At 37.6% G+C, this 17,253-nt stretch overlaps 1 protein-coding gene across 1 annotated transcript in view; it reads left to right on the top strand.

The window, feature by feature from the left end:
- The window catches only part of LOC129266523 (uncharacterized), a 21,715-nt gene extending 4,462 nt beyond the window's left edge, over positions 1 to 17,253 (top strand). The window contains exons 2-5 of the mRNA XM_064103984.1: positions 7,285 to 8,126; positions 8,688 to 9,368; positions 10,859 to 11,099; positions 11,838 to 17,253. Of these exons, the coding sequence (XP_063960054.1) occupies positions 7,341 to 8,126; positions 8,688 to 9,368; positions 10,859 to 11,099; positions 11,838 to 13,942 (3,813 nt within the window). The 5' untranslated portion in view covers positions 7,285 to 7,340 and the 3' untranslated portion in view covers positions 13,943 to 17,253. The remainder of the gene's footprint in view (positions 1 to 7,284; positions 8,127 to 8,687; positions 9,369 to 10,858; positions 11,100 to 11,837) is intronic.

The following is a 17,253-nucleotide window of genomic DNA, read 5'->3' as shown; positions in this document are numbered from 1 at the left end:
AAATTTACGAGAAAATGTGGAGGAAATAATAGTAATACATTGGAATTTCGTAAATCAAGAATTTCATTTGCAGTGATCATTATTTATACTTCCCTTTAGAAAGCTTAAAGGGATGGTCCGGGCTGAAAGTATTTATAGCTTAACAAATAGAGTAGAATTCACTGAGCAAAATGCCGAAAATTTCATCAAAATCGGATAACAAATAACAAAGTTATTGAATTTTAAAGTTTAGCAATATTTTGTGAAAACAGTCGTCCTGAATATTCATTAGGTGGGCTGATGATGTCACATCTCCACTTGTTCTTTTGTATTTTATTATATGAAATTAGGTTTATTCAAATTTTTTCCTCTAAGAACTAGAAAAATTGAATTGACAATTGATTTAGTGCATTAGATATTTATTGCTGCAACTTATTTCATTATAAAAGAGACATATTATTCACACAAGTATGAAATAATGAAAAAAATATGATTTTATGTAATAACATAAGAAAACGGAAAGTGGAGATGTGACATCATCAGCCCATCTAATGAATATTCATGACGACTGTTTTCACAAAATATTGCTAAACTTTAAACTTCAATAACTTTATTATTTGTTATCCGATTTTGATGAAATTTTCAGCATTTTGCTCAGTGAATTCTACTCTATGTATTAAGATATGAATATTTTCAGCCCGGACCATCCCTTTAATACAAAATACTGATTTTAATTATCGAAACTGCCATTGTTTGCCTTCATTTAATACTCTGTATTAATCGATGCATATTGTGCCCAATTTATCCCTAAAATTGTGATAAGAAGGATTTTTCATACTGCAATAAATTAATAGGTATGAAATGAATTAACAAATGCATGTTATTTGAATACAAGCATTATCTTGGGGGAAAATTCTTTGTATACTAGTAGTGCAGCAGACATTGACAGTTGAATGAAGACTAAGTGTGGACTATTTAAAGACCCAGACCAGACCCCAAAATTTAATTTACAAATCAGACAAATCGAAAGCTATTAATTTAAACTAAAAACAGAAATGCAAGTTTCATGCAGTCATCGCTTACAGCTGAATATATCGGGTTTCGAAAATGCTTTCACCGGCCTCGCAATGTTAGAAGTGGTGTAATTCCATAGAGTTGTAACAAGAAAATGCGTTATTTTCCCCTTTCAGATTACGCATTTTATTTTTTCACTCATATCACATAGAGATAACATAAATCAGGGGCGGATCCAGCTTTCGCCAATAGGGGGGGCCGAAAAAAATTTTCATCAACATTTTTCTCGATTGGCCGCTATAATCTGTTTTTTTTTGGGGGGGGTTCAGGGGGTAGTCCTAACTAGAGACTGAAGTTTTAAGTATATGTTAGTTTTTATTGTCATAAACAAGATAAGGTATCTCATGTGGTCTTAATATATAATGCGAGCGCGAAGCGCGAGCTCAAATTCTTTGATATTTTATGTCCTTAGACCTAAAGATTCTGAGGAGATTTTATAATCATGAAAAAGATAAGTATCCAACTAAACAATGCGAGCGCGAACCGAAATTTTATCATAGTAACGTGAAAAGGGACTCAATTAGGACTGTTTTTAGTGATTAATGAAGAGGATACAAGTATCACCAATTAAATAATAAGAGTGCGAAGCGCGAGCTCAAAATTTTTGATATTCCGACCTGAAAACTGGACAGTCTAAGCGCGTTCTTTTTAATTTAAATACAGAAAAAGCTGTGTGTCTCAAACAATTAAATGCGAGCGCGAAGCACAAGCTCAATTTTTTTATATACTGACATGATAAAGGAGCATATTGACAAATTTTGGTAAGAATTTCCAAAGAGGATAGGTAACTCACAAATCAAACAATGCGAGCGCGCAGCGCGAGCTGAAAATTTTGATATAAACAATTTGTGTAAAACAAACAAAATAATTAAAGCTTGATGTGCGAGCTAAAATATTGTGTGCAAATTGATTTCAGATCTGGATATATAAGTGTCATTTATTAATCCTCTTGAATGGGATTCATTGGCACAGGCAATGCGAGCGCGAAGCTCTTTTTCCAATTCTTCCCCTCACCCTTTTCTTGTTTCCTTTCGGGGTCGGGCCGGCCGTTACGAGGTTGTAAATTACACATCCTGGATATGATACCTCTTTCCTACTTTTCTTTAGTGTTTTTCCTATAGTACACTTTTTCTGCAGGTTGTCAAAAAATAGGGGGGGCCGGGGCCGGCTCGGCCCCCTCCTGGATCCGCGCTTGTAAATATCTTTTTCTGCAAGCTTTAATTGATGAAATCTACCGCTTTTGACTAGTTTTCTCGTACCACGTGACGTATGTGAATGAAGGATATCGCGATAGCGCAAGAACGATATCTTCCGAAGAGAGTGGTACTGAATCCGCCAGAGAAGAACACGATCCGCCGGCGGATTTGGTGCCTAGAACAGTATCTGCCAGGCGCAGGATCCGCCGGTACACCGGCCGGCTGGCGAGAGCTTTGCATGCTTCAAGCAGCTAGCTGTGAGTCAGCAGCCTATTCAGACTCAGGGAGCTGCAATACGAAATGTTGCTGCTGAGAAATCTTCCACAGAACTGTGAAAATCCAAGTCAAAGTCACATTTTACACCAATGAAATGCCCTTCTACAGACCTTTTTGCTAAAATCTGGTGTATCCTGATTATTTGCAAGCATTAAAAAGAGGAATCATGACCTCTCTTTTGACTCAAAAAGACCGATTTCCAAATGAAAATAATACACATAAAAACACATAGGTGAGTACATCACAGTCCCACGTGTGCATTTGTATGTATGTTGTTACTTGGTTTCTTTCGAAGCTGTGTCTTTTCCGGTCTTTTCTAGCCAAAAATAAACAGACAGTTACTTTATTTCTTGTTTTGATTATAAATGACTTCTTAAACAACTCTTGAGAAAGTAAATACTTTGGGAAGGCATTTCAATATGAAATGTGAATTTTCCAACATTTTGGAAAATATAGGGAAGGAATTTTCTCACACTTTTTTTTTGCCGTTTTATTATTTTCTTTCATTTTTTTGACAGTGGTTAAACCATTTATACCCATTTATTAATTTTTAATGTTTTTCTTTATATTTTTCGGGCCACCAAACTTTAATATCGGGCCACCAAAAAAAATTATTTGAAGGTTTTGGTGGCCCGAACGGGCCACCACCAAAAAAAGTTAATGTGGAGCCTTGGCTATACAAAATTATTACATTTCAAACTTACATCGTGTACTTTGAGGTCCATAATAATCCATTTTACAGAGACGATCTTGTCACTCTTACATCCCCGAAAAAGTTGCCATCTTGAAATCAAGTTTCGCGGGATTTGACTTCCGGGTTTTATTTTCTCTCTCATATCATCGCCATTCGATGAAACATCAAATTTCTTTCTTTGCTAACATGATTTCGAGTTCGAAAAGTTGTTTTGATGCTGGAAATATGAAACGGGTAAGCAAAATTGTGTTTTTTGAAGTGATTTTTTTTGCATAATTCATGAATATTTTCAATTTTTGTTCGGCCTTTATTTATCTTTTATTTCTCAGGCGACGTTTTCTTGACGCCGATGTATGAACTATAAAAGGTTTTTTCTTCGGGCGATGGTTATTTTCCAACTTCACAAATGTGTTGCATATCGCCCTCAAATCTAAAACGCAAGGCGATGTCGGACTAATGAGTCATAATTTTTCTTGAGTTTGAGCGAGGATGAACTGGCATTAATAATGACCCTTTTGAAATGTTTTTTTTATATTTTTTAAATAACAATTCGTACCTCTAATGAATAACAAATGTCGCATTGAACTTGTGCAGTGATGAGGTGAATTGAAATGAATGGACCGAGCGAATTGCGATAGAGCTCTGTGACTGTGTGTCGCTAGCTAGTGCATATGGGCAGCCAAAAGGGCCAAAATTAATAATCTAAAAAATTAAGAAACTCTCAGAAATAAATGTAGTATCCCAGTCTTTCAGAAATAAATGCAGTCTCTCAGACTCTCTCAGAAATGAATTATTTTTGTGATAACATCATTATATCCCCGCAAAACTGTGATTGTGTTATTTCCAAGAATAATGCAATAAACTGCAATAAAGAAAAAAATTCTGATTTGGTTTTTTATTGGTAATTTTGAAGATACAATCATAAATTAGCGAGAAAATAAATTATGCAACTTATTTCAAAAAGTTGTAAGATACTTTGGCAAGAGAGATGGAATAAAACTAACTCAGCACTGAAAGAACTGCAACCATCAGGGCTATCCACATATAAATGTAATCTCGGAAGGCATGAAACTGTACTCCATCGTCTCCGTTTTGGAGTCACTGGTCTTAACCAAGATCTACCGGTACTAAGATTAGGGATCCATCAAACAGGGTTTTGTGATAGATGTACTGAGGTAGAAACTGTCAGACATTGGGTCGTATGCATAAAGACAAGCAATTGCTTATAAGCAAATGCTTTAAGCAAAAGCAAGAGCTGGTCAAGCAAAAGGGCAAGTTCAAGCAAAAGGGCAAGTTCAAGCAATTGCTTAAATTCGTATGCACAAGCTTTTGCTTGTGCTGAAACCTTTTGCTTGCACTGCCTAAGCAATTGCTTATGTGTTGGACAAAGGATCGTTACGGTTGTGCGAACATCGCACAGTAGGACAACGACGCTTCGTGCCCGACCTGGCAGAAGTATTTTTTATTACGCAAATAGGGAGAAAACAGCGCAGAGCATCAGGGGGGTTTCTGTGTAGATCGATGGACAAAAATTGCCGTAAAAAGTCTAAAATAACAGGAATTTGATTAGATATGAAATCACAACATAACCTCTGGAATATGGAGCTTGAAACGGTATGAAAATTTAATCCTTAAACGAGAATGCCATGAGTAAGCAAGAGCTCAAGCTGGTCTGGAGGTGCTTGAAAAAACGCAAGCAATTGCTTATCAAGACAAGTAAAAGGTTAGTTTTATGCATACGGTTTTAAGCAATTGCTTGTTTGGTAAGCATTTGCTTACGAATGTAAGCAAAAGCTTTTGCTTATGAGCAATTGCTTGTTTGTGTGCATACCGATTCAAGCAAAAGGCTAGCACAAGCAATTGCTTGTTTTTATGCATACGGCCCATTATCTTTTACATTGTCCAAAATATTGAACGATCAATGCTCCTTGCAGAATTGAATGAATCACAGCCAGGACAAATAATGGGGTATTTAAAAAAAGATGACCCAGGGATGCAGAAAGCATTTTTACATTTCGTTTCAAGAACGAAACGTTTTAGTAAGGAGTGATGTACTATTATTATATTGTATTGTTTATAAGAAATCTGAAAGGATATGCTTGTATAAGTCTAATGTGGAAAAAAAATATACATAATATGTGTGATATAATATATAAATTATAATATGTTCTGCACATGTAACTAACCAAGCCCACAAGTGTTTTCGCCTTGTTGTTGTTGTTTAAAAGAAAAAAAAACAAATTATTTTAATGTTTAACCCATCTGTAAGCACAGGTACACTAGCGCCCCCTCGTCTATGCATGGGTGACCTAGGCATTTATGTTAAAAAAATCGGCACAATGTACCATGCTGACCGGTATGATTGCATCTTTGAAAGGGCAGGGCAAGCGCAACTAGTTGGAACTGAGCTGAAGATAGCGGCTTGTTTTTGGTGAAGATTTGGTTTATATGCCATTTTGACAAGAGTTACGACAAACTTTTGTATATACAATAATTATCTTTTTCATATTAGAAGGATGCACAATAAAAATATTTCATATATGTATACATCATATTATTGGTAATGATATCATTATGTGAGAAGTGAGATTTTATAGAAAGAGTCAATGGCGACAATAGTCAAATATGACTAATCGCCACTCAAACCAACATAAAGAAGATTAAAGAAGTTTGCAAATTCGAAAAAAATAACAGATTTCTTCATTTTTAGTGCATTTTCGGGAACCCTGCTTCCTAAATCTGAAATAATCCATCGCGGGTTTTGGAAATTTGGCACAGATAAATCAATATTAAGGATGTAATTTGTATTTCAGCGGGAGTGATAGTGCCTGTACTTCGGAGTGTGTTGCGGTGATTGACTGTGCTTGTGACTGTGTTGGGTGTGCATGTGTGCTGCGGTGATGTGAATAATTTTCTGGCGAGTTTTATAACGTTATCTATCCAGCGGCAATGCTTTGAATATTAAGAAAGATATTTTCAAATGAGATATTTTCAAATGAGATATTTCTTATCAAGAAAATGAAAATTATGAAAAGGATTCCGGCAAGTATCAACTCTGTTCAAATTTGATAAACTTCATCCTTCCTTTAGCTATTCAATTTGATGGACAATTTTAAGTTAGTGAATAGATCTAACAGTTACAAATATTGAAAAAATAAGCATTAAGTGAACAATTAACAATGAATTCAATAATCATTTAACAATTGATATCAATAAAGAAAATGAATAGCAATTGAATATACAATATTACACATCATTTAAACGAATATGCACGCAGGACAAACTGCGATGCGAAACCATGCCCTGAAAAAAAAAAGCGATTAACTGGAAAACTGAACATGTCTCCATGGTAATAAAAATGGCTCTCAATTCTTTTTATCTAAATGCCCCCTCCCCCAAGTATTTTTACCCTTACAATGTAGAATAATGTTTAAATCATTCACTTGACATGAACATTTTGTTTTCCAACAACAGTACCAGTATACATCAGTAATACATCAATGAATTTTTATTGCATCATACATTTTCCATAGATATCCAATTCATTGAATATAGAATCTAGATATATTTATTTATACGATACGGTATATGCATATATATGTTTCCAATCATTTATTACTAATATTGGGCATGCATTGATCACCTAAATCAAGCCTGACATGGCCTGACAATCATTTGATTAAAAAATAGAAAAAAAAAAGTAAATAGTAAGGACCTCCCTCATCACCGATGTCAAAAAACGGGCCGAGAAAATGTCACCTTGTTTTTAAAAAAAATAGTAAGATAGCAAATAGTAAAGGACCTCCCTCATCACTGCTCTCGAAAAACCCGGACGATCAACTACTTTCTTTTTTTACTTGGCCTTATAATAATAATAATTATTCATAATCACATATTAAATTTTATTATTTGTTAAATAATAATTTTTATCTATAAATATAAAATCCCATTCAGGCATCGTTCCTTTGCTAAATTTTCCCCTTAAGAGTACAGGATTATAATATGAAATCATGTATTAGTAAACTACTTGTATTTACAGCCTTTAAAATATACTTTTACTTTCAGATGAATGAGGTGTTTGGAACTTCCAGAGACTCACTGAGGAAGACTTCGAGCAATCCATGACTTCCAAGCTATTGGTTATTCTCTGCTCAGAATCTTCACCCACAATCATGGCTGAGCAAATAGTGCCTCACCAGAAACTGTCTGCTGATCATTCATCCAATGAACTACTACCTGTTGTCATCAAGCAAGAATTGCCTGACAATGATCACCCTTGCTCCAGCACGACTGAGGGATCACCAGGTTGGTCTAGCCAGGGTTGCTCAGGCCAGATACTCAAGCAAATGCTCCTTGCCCCTCCTGGGTTAGGACAGCAAGGTTCAGCTCCAGGTACTACCCATAGTGGTCTTCCAGGACAATCTTCAAGACAGCACGACTCTGTAGCATCGGTGGTAGACCCAGGTCAAACTGATCCCAGTAGCAAAGAAACTTTTTTCATTCTTTCATCAGGTGGTATTGATGATATTAGTAAACATCTTGGGAAAGGAGTTGATACCCCTGTAGTTGGAGTCATGGGCTCAACCGAAAATGCATCAACAAAAGTAGTGTCCAGTGGACCAGCTGTGCTTCCTCAGAGGGAGCCCAAGACACAGTGCGAGTACGGACAATTACAGTCCCATCATCAAGAATCACATAATGAGGGTGTGATGAAAATTGTCCCAGTAGTCAGTCGTTTTGGAACTTCCCTGCTTACAAATAGGACAGTTGGCCTGCCGGAGCCCACGCTGCTATTCGTTACTCCGGACGCCACAATGGAAGGAATGAAAAAGAATAGTACCGGAGGAGCTGTGAATAGTCAGAGTCATGTTGAACCTGTCAAGAGAGAAGGAGATGATCAAAACATGGTGAGACTATGAAGAATTAAACCAATAGCATTAATAATTAGCAGCAAACACCTTACCAGGCGTGGGCATCGTTGCAGAGGATTATCTTTCGTGTTTGGGGCTGGGGGACGCAACGATAGATGCCCCCCACCCAGGAACATACATGTAGGACAATCCTCTGTGCTGAGGCCCATGAACTATGAAAAACTGCAAAATAAATGACTGGAAATTCAGTTTAAAGACTGAAAAAAACCCACATTCCAGTGTAGTTACAACATGAATTCAGTTTAATACTGCAAGTGATCTTATGATTATGAAGAGTTTAAAAGTACAACTCACTAGTTGCAACATTTTGGCAATCATCAATTGATATGATTGATTCATAGCAGTCATCTATTCATCTAAGTCTGATTGAAATGGAAAGCAGAGACTGCTCTATCTATTTTTTTTTTCAAGTCTTGATTCAAGCTTTCGAATCATTTCAAATTTTAAAATATTCCGTTCATTTTATGTCTCTGAACTTTGGATTTTTCCTTGTTGTCATTATGATAATTGTTCTATTCTTCATTCATGTTAAAACAGGAAACTGAAGCTGACTGGCCTTGGTACAATTCATCGCAGCAAGAAGAAGGAGGAGGATGGCTGGAGGATGAAGAGGACAAGGAGGAGGAGGAGGAGGAGGTGGAAAAGAAGGTGAAGAAGAAGAGGGATAAAAAGGGAAATAACAATGCCAAACTTGACAGTATTAATGATAATGAAGATGACGAAAGCATGGAGTTTACGATAGGGGATTTAGAAACGGATGATGAAGATGATTATGAGATAGATGATTATGATGATGATGAGGAGGAAATCGATGACTTCGATGAAGATGAAGAAGAGGAAGAAGAGAACCAAATCGATGATGATGATAGCTACCAAGATTGGGAACTGGATGAGATAGAGACGGATGATGATGACGATGAAGACAGAGACATGGATGTTCCTCCATTGCCTCAAGGCTTCTGGTATAAGTTCTCCTCCGGCGATGGTGATGATGAATCAGCACCCCACGAGAAATTGATCGATGGCCAGTCGGATCAGGGTAGAGCTATCGTTGGAGTGACGGCCGAAGACAAGCCGATTGTGGCGTCAGCTTCGAAGCAGAAGATCGTCTTCGGAGTGACCGCAGAGGAGAAGATCCCAGCGGAGAAGACCTTTGGACCCCTGGATGGTTGTCTGGTAGCAGAGGATGAGGGATGTTTATCACCGTCATCTTGGGAGGTGAGATTTGGGGGCAGTGATACAGAGATGAGCGATTGATCGTACACTTGATTTCCTTGGTGGAATAAAAATGTCTTCTGTGATCAATTGTTGAGCTTTTGTGTTACAGATCATTTAGAAAAATATGAATAGATTGTCTCCAAAAAGGAATTAATGATAATAATAATGATTAGACTTATATCGCGCCAAATCCACTCTGTAGAGTACTCAAGGCGCATTTTAGGAAATTATAAGGAAAATAAGAAGAATTGAAGAGAAATGTTTTAAGGTATTGTTTGAAAGTTTCAGAGGTCAAGCACTGTTTAATATTTTCAGGGAGGCTATTCCATAACTTGGAGGATGAGTGAATCCCCAGGTTTTGGAAACTTTGGGGGTAACGAGAGAACTGGAAGAGGAGGAACTTAAGGATCTTGAAGGGGTATAACTTTTGATCAATGAAATGAGTTACTGGGGAGAAGAGCCATGGACACAGTGGAAAGTTAAATACATGGAATTGACTCCCATCTCGATGGAAAAACTTGATATAGTAATGAATTATGTTGACCATACTTTCGTAAAAGGAACTAAGTGGCAACCTGTCAGAACACCTTAAAGATAGAAAATGTGATATTTAATGGGTAGAATAAATAATCACATTGTTATTGATTATTGCTTATTTATTTATTGTTTTATAAAGATCATCAGCTGCACAGGCTGAAAGGTTAAATTCACAATCAAATTATGAGATGCATTGTTATGTTAGGGGTGTTCCCGAGGATTTCCATAAAAAAACAAGTAAATTTAGTTAAATGGCAAAGAAATACATGAGAAATATAAAACAATAAAATACATATTCCTAAGGGAATTAAAGCGCAAGTCAACCCCAGCAAAAATGTTGAATTGAATTGAAAGAGAAAATTAAAGCTAGTATATCACCAAAAAATTCATCTGAATCTCTTTGGAACTCTCTTGGCAAATTAACATGAAAATGTAATTAAGGACGAGTCCGCCCGAACAAAAAGGGGATTTGAATAACAGAAAAAATATCAAACAAGCAAACTGCTATAAAACAAATTTCGGATTTATTATAAAGTTTTGACATTTTAAAGTTTCCCTTACTTTTTCACAAATCAGTTGTATGCTCGATACGTTGATATGCAAATGAGAGAGTAACATGTATGTCATGTTTATCTTAACGTGGAGCGTTGTGGCCCAGTGGATTAGTCTCCGGACTTTGAAACAGAGAGGCGTGGGTTCGAATCCCAGCCATGGCGTAATTTCCTTCGGCAAGAAATTTATCCACATTGTGCTGCACTCGACCCAGGTGAGGTGAATGGGTACCCGGTAGGAAGAAATTCCTCGAGTGCTCGAGCGCCCGATCAAGGTAGCAGTGCTAAAGCCGGGGTAAAAATAATAGCAGGGCGACTGGGAGAACAGATTTCGGAACTGAAGTGGCTACCCTGGGTAAATATGCCGTTATTATTATTATTATTATTATCTTTTGACCATAGCTCTGCATCAAAGGAAGTGCTCTGCTTTACATTGATGGGGGCTCCGACTGGCTGTCTCACATTCGATGCACACGAAGCCCATCTGATCAGAACATCGAAGCTCTACAACTCTATGGAGAGATCTACTTCAGAACTACAAAGTGCATTGAACCAGGAAGTGAGCTGAGGGTGTTCTACAGCGAGGAGTATTCGAAGCGTCTGGGGTTCAACACTAAACTCAAAGATCTCACATTTCACACAGGTTTGTCATGTTGAGTGTTTGGTGGAAACCGCCCTGATGATTGAATGACAGTAGGATGAGGGAAACAGGACCTGGTTTCATAGAACTAGATACCAATCATAAAGCGATGCCATTCTGTGAGAATGAAGTACTATAAGTGTTGGCTCTATGAAACTGAAGGAATCAACCTTCTAATAGATGGAATTTCATTAACCTATGACAGTAGCTTGTAACCTCCTATATTGATAATATTTTTGTTCTTTGCTTGTTGATTATTAATTTATTATTTATTCTTTCAAAGGATATGAGTGATATTATTAATATTATTGAGTATTGCTTAAAAAATTAATGCTATGTTTTTTCGTGTTAAATCATCCATTCATTATGTCAGATTTTCATTCATTTATTCTTTTCTTCATCCACAAATTTGTTCATTTAATGAGGAGATTACATGTATATCTTCATGTCATTCATTTTAATATTCATTCATTCATCCATTGATTATTTATTCTTTGTTCAACTATTCATTTATTCACCATTTTTTCATTCATTCAATCTTTCATTTGTTCATTCAGACATTCATTAATTCACTCATTCATCTATTCACCTACCCACTCACTCTCTCATCCAGTCACTCATTCAGTCGCTCATTCATTCATTCATTCATTCTTTATTGCATGCATGTGCATCAGTTTGAGCTTTGTCCTACATATAGATGTACTTTTTCTCATCTTTTCAAACGTTATCACTCCTTTACAGATTTGAATGCATATTCCTGCCCCAAGTGTGAGATTCACTACACCAATCCCAAACTGATGCTCCGGCACATCAAATTATCTCACCAAACCAAGCAATCATCGACCGACCTTCGACCCCTCATTACTTTGGAGACCAGAAGTAAAGCGACCAATCAGAAGCCTTTGGAGAAAGCTCTGTTAAATGAAGGAAAGATGTACCGTGTATATAGAGATCAGGAGATGAATTTACAGGTGAACCAAAAGAATCCGAACGATAGAACGTCTACCAGGAATCGACCTCCTAAGGGAAACCATGAAAGGAACACAGATGGGGGGCCTAACCCCAAACCAGCGAAAGAGTTCCTTTGCAAAATTTGTTCTAAGACATTTCCCACGGAAGGCAGGCTTAGAGCTCACAAGGCGTTTCATGATCTTACGGATGACTGCGAGGAAACGAATACCCCTGAGAGTAACCACGAAAGGAATGATGAGGATCATCAAAAAGCTGTGTACCAGTGCGAGCTTTGTAATAAGATATACCGATCACAGGCCTCACTGGATACCCACAAGACGATTAAGCACATCAAGAAAGGCAAGTACCACTCCTGCAATGTGTGCAGGGTGAGGTTCAGGTACAAAAAACAGCTGAAAGATCACAAAGCCGAGCATTATAGAGAAAAAGTAAGAAGTCAATTGCAGTCTTTATATCGAAATCGTTTGATTGCGGATCCTAGTCACCCACAGAAGGACAAAGCGAATAGAGTCGTAGAGGTCGATGCGGGTGAAGGTAAAAGAGCAGGGCGGTTAATAGGAAATAAGGATGGTAATAGCAACTCTGGTAGAGGTCAAAAGACAGCACTTCAGGGAGAAAAGACAATGAATAATATCTTTGACTCAGTCAGGGGAGAAAGGGAGGACGGAAAGCCGAGTAAAATTGGTAAATCAAAGAATGCTGTCGATGTTTTTGAGGAAGGGAGTCAACGGAACAATCAGGTGACAGATCGTGCAGCAGAACTTGAGAGTGATCATGTGAGAAGAACTCAACCGAAAGCGCAAGAGAGAGATCTCTCAGCGAATGAGATTGTTGATTCCGTGATGAGGAATGCTCATGAACGTAAAGTTGACCATCTGAAAAGAAGAAGGGAAGAGGGACGGGTGGAAATACCGAGAAAGGGAGGAGATGATGTGGTTGTTGTCAGTGATGATAGTGGAGATCAAGAAAGATTGCAGACGAGAAAATATGGAAAGGAACTAGATAAAAATCATGTTAGAACTCAACAGAGGGCGCTGCAGAGGAATAACGCGATGAAAGGTATAGGAGAGTCTGCTGGTGGAAGCAAGAAACAGTGTACAAGGGATTTGTCCAGAGCAGTGGACAAGAGTACTTCGCAGGAAGATAGAGTGGGTGCTGCTAACAATGACATGCTCGGGAAGAGACCAGACTACTTTGAGAACTCGGAGATGAAATACAAATGCAGACATTGTTCGAGTATGTACTCCTCTTTTTCTATGATGCGTGTTCACGAAAAGGAGATGCATGGGGGCGAGTGTCGGTACAAGTGCCAGCATTGTCCAAAGCAGTTCATGGAGCGTTCCCGCTACGAGAGCCACCTGCAGAAACATAACACAGACAAAATCTTCAAGTGTACAGAGTGTCCCCGTTCCTTCGCGTCTGAAAGTGCGTTGAGGAATCACCAGGGGGAGCACACGGGCCTGAAGCCGTTCAAATGCCCTCTCTGCGGGAAGGGCTTCGCGAGGCACGAGTTTGTGAACGCTCACATACGGCGACTTCACCAGGTCGTGGAACTCAAGCACCCGTGTAAGCAGTGCAACAAGCGCTTTGCAACGAGCTGGGACTTGAAGAAGCACGAACGCCGACATGCCGGGTACCGCCCATTCAAGTGTGAGATCTGTGGGAATGCTTTCACCGCCAAGCATTCGCTGCAGTGTCACATGCAAGCCGTCCATGAGAAGTTGAAACCCTACCGTTGTGATATATGTGGGAAGTGCTCTAGTCTCAGTCACCATCACAATGCTCATCTACTACAACATAAGAAAAAGGGTGAATATAAACCTGAAGATGTGTTGGATAGAGAATCCGTGCATCATACCACCAAAGATACTTGATTAAAAACTGTTACACACACACACCATTGAGGTGAAAGAGGAGATTCTAAGCTTTACAATGATAGTCATTTGTCTATTGTATTTGTGATCGAGGTATGATAAATCACCTCTAATTCTCGCTTTTTTTTCTTGGACGCACTGTATACATAAGAAACCAAATCAATTATGTAACAAAGACTCTTAATGAATAAATTGCAGGTAATTAAAACTGAAATTAACAACGAGAAGGCATCAGATAGGTGTTTCATAAAGCTGTTTGTAAGTAACAAGTGACTATATGCGCTATATCAACACCTATGAAAATACGGTGGGTATCATTTACCAAAAGAAAGGATCACCAGTTATTCGTAGAGTTGCTCGTAAGTCACCAACCGCTTTCTGAAACATCTACCAATTCACATTAAACCCTAATGAGCTGATAGAGAATAGTTTACAAAATATTGCAGGGGTCAAAGTTTTAATTGTATTTATGTTGCATATTTTGATCTGAAATATGCTTCGATCTTCGAGCGATTATTCCACTTATGCAGTAGTGAGCAATAATTTCAATTGAAAGGTCTCAAAATCATTCCAAGTAGCAAGACCTAGTATTAGATTTTGCATTGTTTTTGTAAGCTGAATAATTGTATTTTTTAAAGTTTAGACTGATCATGCTGAAATATTTTTTGACTTATGTTTCTCTCAGGTCCTGTGTGATTTTGTTTGATTTTCATGTATTCTTTGTTTACAGATTTATTTTCATGTGATCTTGTGATATATTGGAGTATTGTTTAGGTTAAAAACTACATATTTTGTATGTATTCTTCTGAAGAACATGTACTATAAAATGCTTGATATTGCTTTATTGAAATGCAGTATACCAGAATGTCTATAGTGTGTAAATCAGTATTAAGTATTGGAGTTTTGGTTAAATAGGTCAGGCTGAAATATTATTATAAAAAAAAGTGAAATTAAATTACAAAAACAGATTTCATTAAAATATGAAAAATTGTTATTTGAATTTCTATATTAAATTTCAATTTTTGCATCATTTTTGTGAAACATTTGTTTGCATGGCATTATGAATATGTATTGAGGGAGCTAATGACATGTCCCCATAAAAAAAATCTTCATATTAAAATTATTGCAACCAAATGAGTTGCAAATATTATGATCTTACATTTAAATAATAATAATGGTCTAGTGGTTATGATTCTCGTCTTTCAATCAGAGGGACGTGGGTTCGAATCCCAGCCATGACATGTTTTCCTTTACCCACAATGTGCTGCACTTACCCAGGTGGGGTGAATGGGTAAACGGTAGGATTTATTCCTTGACACTTTAGCGCCGATATGGCGGCTCAGCTACTGCCAGGGTAATAATATGATGCCATGTATCAAAGAGCAGTTGAGTATATGCACATAGTAACTGCGTATCAATCCTGCCAAGTACGCATTCACCCGATTCGGTAATCAATACTATTTTCACATTCTTCGGACAGTAACATGGAGTAATTCATTCAAAACACTGTAATTTCATATTTTCTTGATAAACAATCGCAAAAGAAATATTGGGCAATGACATCAGCTTGCTCATTTTATATTCACGATGATGTGTAGACCGTTTCAGCAAAATAATGCACAAATTTAAATTGCCAGATGAACGCAATCTCTAAATTGTGGTTTCCACGTAATAACATGGCAGATATTGGACAAAAGATTAATCTTTTCTTTGATGTAGTTAGAACACATCAGAATACTGGTTTTATTTGAATTCCAAGACCACAGGTCAGAGGTCACATCGTTTTTGTATGCTAGCTATATATGAACTAAGTACCGTAGGTATACATGTACTATATCTGTGTCTTAATAGGCTCTGTCACATTGGTCAGTGCAAGCCTTTTGGGTGAATTGCGGGAAATCACCCGCAACTCCCCCACAACAAAGATTTAGCACGTTCGAACTTTTCTGAGTGCAAATTAGACTTGCGTGCGCTTCTGCGCGTAACTGTGTGAGATACAGTCAATGCGGGCGTAGATACCCACAGGTCACATGCATACATGGGCGGAAATCCCAGGGGGGACACGTCCCCCTTCCCAAAATAGTAGGGGGACACAATATCAAATGTCCCCCCCTACTACTTTCGGTCTTTTATGATGGAAAGAAATACATAATTCAAAATCGAAGTAAAACATGCATTTTGTACGAGATGACCTTACTTTTGGGGTGATTTCCTTTTTTTTTGGGGGGGGGGGGGGTTTTGCTTGTCTAATTTTCCAGCCCCTGGTCCCCCTACCTTTGGGGAGAGATTTCTGCTCTTGCATGCATAGCTTGCAGGGAACGATGTGACGGGGCCTTTAAGACACAGAATGCCTATTTGATAAAGATCCAGATCATGGGAGATTAGATTGACATCAGATGAAAATACTGTAAGTGGCATAATATAAGTAAAATAAGGTCTACATGTATGATACAATACTTATGATTTTTTGTACTTATGTGTATGTATGTATGTATAGGCCTATATGTATGTGACATTCTATGTATTTTGTACCTTGTAGTTCTTGCTTTGCCATTTGTATGATATATGTACCCACCTCTGAATAGGAAACGAGATAGAAGGCACATTCTAAATGCTATATATTATTATTATTATATTTTTTTACTTTGAACAATTCTTGTCGTTGCTCCTCGTGTAATATCATTTTGTAAAGTTTGCAAAGCAATCATATCCTTTAATTAGACAAACATTCTTTGTTGGTGGTGTTATGTTTGTAGTGTCAAGCGTTAATCGCCTGCCTATTAAAACTACTCAAAGCTCTAAAACTGAATTGGAATTTGAATATGATAGCAATCACACTATTGATAACACTAGTCCCAACACCAAACTCACTTGAGGTTTGGTGTTATGTTTGGTGTTAAACTAGTCCCAGCAGCAACACGGGTGTGTACGCCAATCTCAACACAGGTTTTGGTGCTACAAGTATGGCTGGTGACGAAATATCAACACGGGTGTCTACACGTACACCAAACCCATTTCACGTTTGGTGCTGTGGATACTGTAAAAATAGGTCCATCGTCAATACCAAACTCACTTCGGGTTTGGTGTTGTCTGGTGTTAAAAATAGGCCCAGCATCAATACAGGTGTCTATACACCAATCCCATATTAAGTTTGGTGCTGTGGATAGTATATATCGTAAGTAGCTTCCTCATCTTCTCATACCATGACAGGTAGTTTTGCAATTTGCCAAATTTGAATATAGTAACAAAATTATTATAATACTTGTATTCATATTGGATGACTCATTGTTATTAAACTCAGCTGAATATAA

The sequence above is a fragment of the Lytechinus pictus genome, chromosome 8, assembly GCF_037042905.1.
Source record: "Lytechinus pictus isolate F3 Inbred chromosome 8, Lp3.0, whole genome shotgun sequence".
NCBI lineage: Eukaryota > Metazoa > Echinodermata > Echinoidea > Temnopleuroida > Toxopneustidae > Lytechinus > Lytechinus pictus.
The sequence above is the reverse complement of the archived record's forward strand: the minus strand, read 5'-3'. Positions and strand labels throughout refer to the sequence as shown.